Source organism: Syngnathus typhle, linkage group LG18 (assembly GCF_033458585.1).
Source record: "Syngnathus typhle isolate RoL2023-S1 ecotype Sweden linkage group LG18, RoL_Styp_1.0, whole genome shotgun sequence".
In the NCBI taxonomy this organism is placed as follows: domain Eukaryota; kingdom Metazoa; phylum Chordata; class Actinopteri; order Syngnathiformes; family Syngnathidae; genus Syngnathus; species Syngnathus typhle.
In genome coordinates, this window is record NC_083755.1 from 8,466,527 (window position 1) to 8,474,936 (window position 8,410).

Below are 8,410 nucleotides of genomic sequence, written 5' to 3' on the forward strand. Positions count from 1 at the left end.
ATCTTTTCCCAGCCAATATGACATTTTAAATAAGGATGCAAAATTGTTTTGCTTTGTAACGTCTCTTTTAGATTAAATCTACTGATAACAATTTTTATTATATTATATATAATATATATATTAATATTTATATATATCCATGAAATAATGAGAGGAAATGCACTCTGAAACCAATATGAAAAAATAGATACTGTATTTTTTTGAATGGACAGTATGTAGTTGCTATTGTAAAAATATTTTTCTTTCATTTCTCAGAGAAGAATGCATTCAATCTAAACTGTTTGTTTGATGTGTTCTGGGAACACCTGGATTATTCTCCAAATAAAATAATGATATTCCTCACAAGGCATTGAGAAATGTGTTGTGCACTTTGCACGTGTATTTGCTGACCCTGGTTTATTGCACTTGTGCACGAGTGTTTTTCATTGCCTCCCTGATGACCTCTTTATCAGATCATTGCATATTACCCTCACCATGATCTCATCCTGAACTGCTGCTATTTTCCAAGAATAGTCTGCCGGCTTCCTCGGCATGCTTCAAGGCTCATTGACACGAGTTCAAGTTTGTGTTGAACTTTTGAACTTGGCCGAGTATGTTTGAGGCAGAAAAATCTCCACTCTGCAATCCCTGCTGACTCCAACAAGAGTGACAAAGAGGATTTCCCCAGACAAGTGGCATTGTTCCATCAAGCCCCCCCAGCGCAATGTGCTTTGAATGTGTAAAGTCGGCCTAAGCAATTGTAGGATAGATTACAAATCTATTTTTCCCACTTCTGTGTCAATTAGAGGCCTGTGGTGATATAAGAAACAAAGTGTGAAAATCAAAATACATTGTCACAATGCTAACAAAGAGCTATCTCGAATCCGCATTACAATAGCAGTGTAAATTTGAACTTGAAAAGATATAGCCAGTGCCAACAAGGTGGTTAATTTTCTTATTAACTACAGTAATGAGCTTAAAGAAAAAGTGCCGTGGTGAGTGGGGGGGGGGGGGGGGGGGTTCAATCATGGAAGGAGATGCAAATAAGGGTGTACCCTTTTGATAACTTGCAAAGCGGGGGGGGATAATAGACTCATTGTTGTTGAAGAGGTATTGATTAGAGGCAATTGCATAAATATAAACATACACTTTTGGTAATATGATGGAAGACACAAGTGTTGGTTTAACCCCCCCCTCAGCCTCCATCCAGGATGCTGACCTCCAGCTAACCTGATGAACTTGTCAACAACTCTCAAGTCTTCAATTATGAATAATCACAGTGAGACACTAACAACCATGCTAACGACACCATTAGCATGTCTTATGGAGCACTCATATTAGTCCACAGCAGGGACCATTGAGCCAGTAAACACCATGTTAATGTGCTTTTAGGAATTGACACTCCAATTGAATTACAATGGCTTCCCTATTACTGATGCTATCAATTGATTATGTCTCAATGACCTTATTCATGCTAATCAAGTTAACTTGTGTTGACACGTTACAATACAGACAGAATTCGGAATACTCCACCCCGCAGATCAAATGGTAGTCTTGCACTATAACTGCCTGAGATTAGATTCAATCGAGTACTCGGAGACATTGTGCTCCAAAGAAAGATGTCTGATTATATGCATTTTTGGGTTGTTATCTTTAAGCAATGCCTTTGAAGGGGAAAATAGCTGAAACTTTGTTGCTTGAAAACTTTATGACTCTTGCTGCTATCCATAGTAACTGTGGGGTTCACCCGAAACATTTGTGTTATAAACAAGAGTAGCCTAAGAATGAAACAAAAATGGCTTTACCTGCATTATATTTACAATTATTTACTGTAGACCATTCTTGGTCTTCTGTGACTTCATGACAATAGTCACAAATTTTGACCCCAAAATGCTCTTGCCCTGCAAATTTTTGTCCTCACCGAGTGACAGGGAACAATGGAAGGAAACCGATGTGCTTTCGAGTGAAAATTAGAGGCAAAGTTCAGAAAAGTTCACTCACATCGTTCAAGGGCCGGCCGGGACCTGCAGGACATAAAGGTGTCGACTGCAATTTACTGTCACAATTTTGGCATTAAGCTGAAACTCCTATCCACAATGACTTGCAAGAGTTCAACATCGGTGGATCCAATCATTGCAAGAAGCACAGTCGTAAACATGGGCCATGGACAAGAGTACAATGCTAGGTAGTCGTCATGGAGCGGAAGGAGGCTGGGGGTAAATCACAATGGCAGCACAAAGAAAAACAACTTGAGAATTAGGCCAAAGTACATGTTCAGTGAACATGCCTTTGCTGTGCCTGGCCTGGCAGAAAATCATTGACACTTGAAGGGAAAATATCATTTGAGGTCTGACCTTGAGGGACACACCAGCTTCTGCGGACCTTGCTAGTAATTATTGGACCATTTAATTCAGGTGTGTTGCAACAGGGTGACGTAGAAAACATGCAGGCGGACCTCCAGGACCGGGATTGCCCACCCCTGATCCAGGGGTGTATTTTAAAATGATGAATAATCCCCAGCATTTTTTAAAAATGAGGACAATTTATAATGTTAGTATTGACACGATTGGTCTTGGCGGGGCGCATCTGGCCCGCGGGCCTCGGGTTTGACACCGATGCAGTGTAGAGCATTTCTGCTGTTCCACTGGAGGTCTGTATTGGTTCAGTGGGCTGAAAGTGAACTGATCAGTCTGAACTCTGTTTCACCCTCGGTCTGATCATCTGCCAGGGTCATCAGCCCCTCTTGCTTTGCTTTGTCTTCTTCTATGGATTCCAGATTTCTCCTTATTTTCTTTTTCCTCTCAATTTATTGATAAAGGAATGGATGGCGTCAGGCCCACCTGCAATCTGTTTTTTTTTACATTTTTCTATGTTTGCTAGTATTGCCATTTGATTTGGAACACCACAAAAGTTATCCGCCAAAAGTTTTTTATTAAATAAAAAGCCAATACAATTCAGCATCACTTAAATAAGTTGACGTTAAGATACAAAAGTTATATCACAAACTCTACATACATTATGTACATCATCCTAAAGATAGACCACTGATCTGATTAAAGTGTTTTGACGTCTAAATAGTGCCTCTTGTTTAGTTTGATCTTCTTTTAAAAATATAGATATATACACACACACACAAGTCCACCATACCATCGTATAAAAGGTTTTCCAAATATTTACAGTATGTACAGGCCTTTGCAGAAAAAACAACTTTCAAATGAATTCCTCTGAACACCTGAGTGCTTCCAAATGCTTTGTTTTTCGGTAAAAACCGGATTTGTAACGACCCTGCTTTAAAAACATGGATTAATTTGGAACATAGTGGGTAAACTTAGTGGGCAGATTGTCCACAGGATAAACAGTGGGTCCTGTTTTCATCATGGGTGGCCCGTTTAATAGAGTACAGTGACACTTGGTGACCACTTCCACCAGAAAGATCTTCAGCAAGACCTTGGCGAACTCTTTCCCCACACACATCCGTGAACCTCCGCCGAAAGGAATGTATTGGAACCTGGAGGAGTCTGTCGAAGCTTTTGTCATGAAGCGCTCTGGCTGGAAGTCTTCTTTGTTGGGGAAGATATCAGCCACGTCATGGGTATCGCAGATACTGTAGATAACATTCCAACCTTTGGGAATCTGGTACCCCTGGAATGGCAACGTTGACTCGTGAGTAGTGAGGACGGAATGGAAATAAAATAGCCATGCTTTTGAACTTACGTTGAGTTCAAATGTCTTGAGTGCCACTCGGAAGCCTCCAGGGACAGGAGGATTAATCCTTAGTGTCTCTTTAATCACACAGCCAGTATACTTCAACTGCTCCAAAGACTCAATGTTCAGACTCTGGAGATGCAGTCCTACCTCCTCCTGAATACAAAAGAGATGGACAGAATTTAAGATGAGAAAAATTCCAGTATGAACCGGACATTCATTACCTTGTCAATCACTTCCTGCCTCAGTTTGTCCACCACTTCAGGGTTCAGGCCCAGGAACATAATCAGAGAGGTGGCTGTGCTGGCAGTGGTTTCGTGGCCGCCAAATAATAGTTCTGTCGCAGACTCTTTAATGGCCTGTAAAAAAAAAATATATTATTTTTCTTTTCTCCCAAAGGTCAACAAAAACAACGTCAGGTGTGTTATGTTACCTGCATGCTAAATGTCTCCCCACTCTTTATGCTGCTGTCAATAAGTTGCTGCAGAGCATCTCCATGTTTGGAGTCTTTCTGAGACTCCTGTATCTTCTTCTTGATGTTCTCCTCGATCTTGGAATGGATGAAGTTTCGAGCTTTAAGACCCTGAAAAATAACAGAACCGTCTCTTCATTTATTTGTAGGGTTCAGGGTAAGACGCCATTTTTTTTTTTCTTCTTCTTACCCTGTACAAGCCACTGAATGGAACATCGATGGGCAGAGAAAAGAGATTCTTGATCATCTCCTCAAACGCTTCCACCAACTGCCGCTCGTCGGTCTTAATCTGCTCCGGCTCGAAGCCCAGAAGGATCCTCATGGCGATGCGGAACATCAGACGCTTCATTTCTGGGTACACCAGCACGCAAGAATCCCTCGCCAGCCACTCTTTCACCGCGGCTCGGACTTCTTCTTGGATAACTGGGATGTAGAGCTCTAAGGCCTCCCTGGAAAATGCCCGCATAATGGCCTGGAGAGAAAACCATTATGTTTGTTAATATTTTGATATATTTACATTGCATAGATGAAGCTAAAATTTTAATTGTTTATTAAACGCGCTATTCTTACCTTTTTCTTGGTTTTGTGCAAGGCTCCGTGCACGTTTGACAGCGTGTCCGAGCCGAGAATGGTGCGCACGGACGCGGGCCACTGGACGGACACCAGTTTGTGTTCCCCCAGGAGAATCTGCCTGACGTTGTCGCCCCCGGTCACGCGCACCGTGGGGTTCCCGAATAGGTGAGTCCGGTAGATGTAGCCGTATTTTTGCCGCTTCATGCGCAGAAACTTTCTTCTCTGGACAACAGCACGAATATGAAGAAGAAGAAGAAGAAGAAAAAAGCATCGTCAATATTGGCGAACTTTTGCGCGGAGCAAATTGCTTACCTGCAGGATGAGCTGCAGCGTCTCCCCGAAGAAAGGCAAACCCATGGAGCCCGGAGGCAGGGGGCTGGTGCACTTGGGATCTCTGCCCCGGGTCATATAAACTTCCCACAGCTTGACAGCCACCAGAAAGAGAAGAATGGGAAGCACGATGGTGCACAGGAAGGTAGCCAGCAGTGTGCTGAGAGCCATGTCGGTCGAAAGTAGGCAGCGCGCCGCTCCGCTCCGTTCCGCGCAGGTGACTGTCGGTCGAGCAAGTGAGGCGGCTGGCTGCTCCTTGGGCACCTTTTATAGGCTAACCGGGAAGCCCGCGCAGCCTTTCACCTTCTCCTCCCGCACCCGCAGATAAATTAGTTCACTCAAAGTTCATCTTTAATTGTGGGTGTCGCTCGGCCCCGCCCCCTTGGCTGGCTGACTGGCTGGCTGGTCGGCTCGGCTCGGCTCGGCTCGGCTCGTCTCCCCACCATTTGTTCCAAGGGCCATGCAGCGCACATCTTTTAATCCTTACCTCCTGTTGCACGCAGACAATCCTTGGCGGATTTCACTGAGAAAAGGTGATGATTCCCCGCGGGACAAAAGAAGCGCGTCCCTTTGTTGGCAATAAGGCAACTCGTTTACACACTCATTAGGTTGGCTTTAAGCCCCGCTTGGAGGATCAGCGCGCTATCATGCCTGCGGGTGGCTGGCTGGGTGGCTGGCTGCCTGGCTGCATGGCTGGCTGGGGAGAGCTGCTTTCTTTCAAGAGCAAAGGACATTTTCAGATGCTTCACTCAAATTGAAAGGCTCAGGACTGGAGAATGTCTTAATCCCATCATTCACTTTTTTCTTTTCTTTTATTTCCAGCCTCATGTTGAGTTGCAATTACAAAGACGCATTGGATTGCTTCTCTCAATCGGGATAATCACAATTTCTTATCGCATTTGAACTCTTTTCCCCAAAATGTCAATCACAATAATAATATTTTTTTCTGATACTTAAAGTCTCCCTGTGAGGTCACATCTATTTATTATCAGACTCTATTATTATAAGGCCTGCTTTATATATTTCAATAAACACATTAGAGCATCCTGCCAACATGAAGAGCTCATACACAATTATTTAAGGTGGAGTCTTTCACTTTCACTGCCTTGTTGACATTTAAGCATCTTGAACAGAAATATGATTCATCATAAAATCCCACCACTGTTCGGAATACAATTATCAGTATTATTCCTTATAAAAGGGTGACATGGTAGGTAGGTGTCCTCCTGAATCTTTGCAATTACATTATTTATTATAATAATATAAATACACACACACACACACACATTGAACTGGTCGCCAGCCAATCACAGGGCACATAAAGACAAACATAGCCATGGGCAATTTGAAGCGGCTGGCTAATCGGCCTACCATGCAAGTCTTTGGGATGTGGGAGGAAACCGGAGTACCCGAAGAAAAGCCATGCGAGCACGGAGAGAACATACAAACATTGTGAGTCACACATGCTAACCGGCCTACCACTGTGCCGCCTATTTGCAGATGAATTCACTTCATCTATTTTCAGGATTTCAAATGAAATCAAACCCTTTCTGGAAATCTGCTCGCCCTTAGCTTGACTCCCACCTTTTTTTAGGAGTCTACTTTCAACATTGAACTTAGAAGATTTAAACCTGCTCTCACTTCCTCCCTCTTTCTTTCACCCTCCTTTTGCCCTCTCCCTTCCCGCGCGTGCGTCCAGGTTATAAAAATGATATCCGCTTGTGTGGGGGGGGGGGGTTCAACTTTAGGTCAGCGGCTACAGACGCAGGGTTATCCCCGGCTTACAATGCCACATGATAACGAGGGGTGCATTTGGACTCAATATCCCCGTCCTGCATTTGCTAATGTCCGTCATGTCCGATGTAGCTGGCGACAGTGTTGAGGTGGAAGCGGCGCTCGTGTTTACGTGTGCACGGCCGGCAGGGCCAATGTGTCAGTGGTGAGACAGTCTGGCTGCTGCTTTTTCAATGACTCATTACACGCATGGATCTGTCTATTCTGGCACACTGTGTGTTTTTATTCAAGGGGTCAAGCCAGTGTGAAGGTAGCGCCGCAACCCAAACAGTCGTTCGGCTCGAGTGGATTGTGTGTATTATGTCCATTTTAAAATGACACATTCCAAGTAGCAGGAAGACCTCCCTTTTTTTTTTTTTTTAATGACAAATTGTCAACTGATTTAGGCTTAGTAACATGAAAAACAATTTGAAATCTTAGTAGGAGTTGCGTGAGAGATGCTGTAAACGAGTCGCCATCCAATCACAGGGCACGTATTGACGACTAACCGTTCACACTTCCATGAAGACGTGTGAACAGTTTACTGCAGGGGTTGCTTCGGCTATAAACTTTGCAAATGGGCCACATGAAAAAGTGGAATGCCAAGTGAACGTGCTCATTTGAACCATGTCTATATTATCACTTTTTTTTTTATAGAGAAAACATTGTTTTGTTTAGGATTGTCATAATAGAGAAATAGTAATAAAATAAAATAATATGCAAGCCATATTTTGCTCGGGTCTGGTCTAGAGTGATGAGCACTGAACCTAACGCGGATGTTTTTTTTGTACTCAGAGGAGAACATGCAGAGAATCTCAGAAGTGTAGGACAGATGTGCTTACCACTTGTATTCTGTGATGCCCAACATCTAAACAGAAAAGAATCACATAGTTGAAGAGTTCATCTCCAAGAAATTTGACTTACTTCCTCACAGAAAAAAAAAATCTTGGCTGCACCTGTCCTACCTAACATTCTTCTGGTCTCAAAGTTGGCTTCTATCCAAGTGGGACACACCCTACAAAAATCATCCCTCCAGGGTGACGTCTGTCCTTTCGCCGTCCCCCATAAATCTGAAAAAGTCAATCATTATAAACAGCTAGACTGCGAGATTATTTAAAATCGAAATGAAAACACGAAAAAACGATGATAAATTCTAACCTTAACCCGAATATTAACTGCACGTGGTCCAGAGTGACCTCTGAATTGATTTTGCATTGACCCATTGTCCCATCATGTGTTTCTAGTAGTCTCTTGTATCCGTCTGATGACATAAGCCCCTTTCACACTGTCTTACTGTCAAATTGATGCATCAGAGGAGCTGCGGCAGAACCGCGCCTTTCCAAACGCGCTCATCGAAGCGGCAAATTCGCAGGTCGTCGACTCGAGCGCTAATCCTCTACTACCGCTAGTGGACCAACCATGCATTAAAGCACACAGAGGCAGTAAGAATCACAGCAATCAACTGCAGTGTGAGCAGGCATGTTTGTAGCTTGTATCAACAATCCCCTCCCACTCGCAGCTCCTGTGCTGCTGACCTGCTAGTGACCCTGACACTTTGGTGAACTCTCAACCAAGTTC

General features: G+C 43.5%; 1 protein-coding gene across 1 annotated transcript; it reads right to left on the reverse strand.

Annotated features, from left to right (window-relative positions):
• Positions 1-2,896: 2,896 nt before the first annotated feature.
• LOC133143140 (cytochrome P450 26A1) lies at positions 2,897-5,385 on the reverse strand. The gene is made up of 7 exons (XM_061264920.1): positions 5,042-5,385; positions 4,727-4,951; positions 4,347-4,628; positions 4,118-4,267; positions 3,909-4,043; positions 3,694-3,840; positions 2,897-3,621 (listed from the first exon to the last, which is right to left on the reverse strand). The coding sequence occupies exons 1-7, from the start codon at positions 5,228-5,230 to the stop codon at positions 3,283-3,285; spliced, it is 1,467 nt and encodes a 488-aa protein (XP_061120904.1). The 5' UTR covers positions 5,231-5,385; the 3' UTR covers positions 2,897-3,282.
• Positions 5,386-8,410: the final 3,025 nt, after the last annotated feature.

What these genes read in the sequence shown, in the direction of transcription:
- LOC133143140 (XM_061264920.1), bottom strand. Translation starts at nt 5,230, where the DNA reads ATGGCTCTCAGCACACTGCTGGCTACCTTCCTGTGCACCATCGTGCTT. An exon ending in CGCTGCAGCTCATCCTGCAG is followed by an intron (nt 4,952 to 5,041) that starts GTAAGCAATTTG and finishes GCTGTTGTCCAG; the next exon opens with AGAAGAAAGTTTCTGCGCAT. An exon ending in TCAAGACATTTGAACTCAAC is followed by an intron (nt 3,622 to 3,693) that starts GTAAGTTCAAAA and finishes TTGCCATTCCAG; the next exon opens with GGGTACCAGATTCCCAAAGG.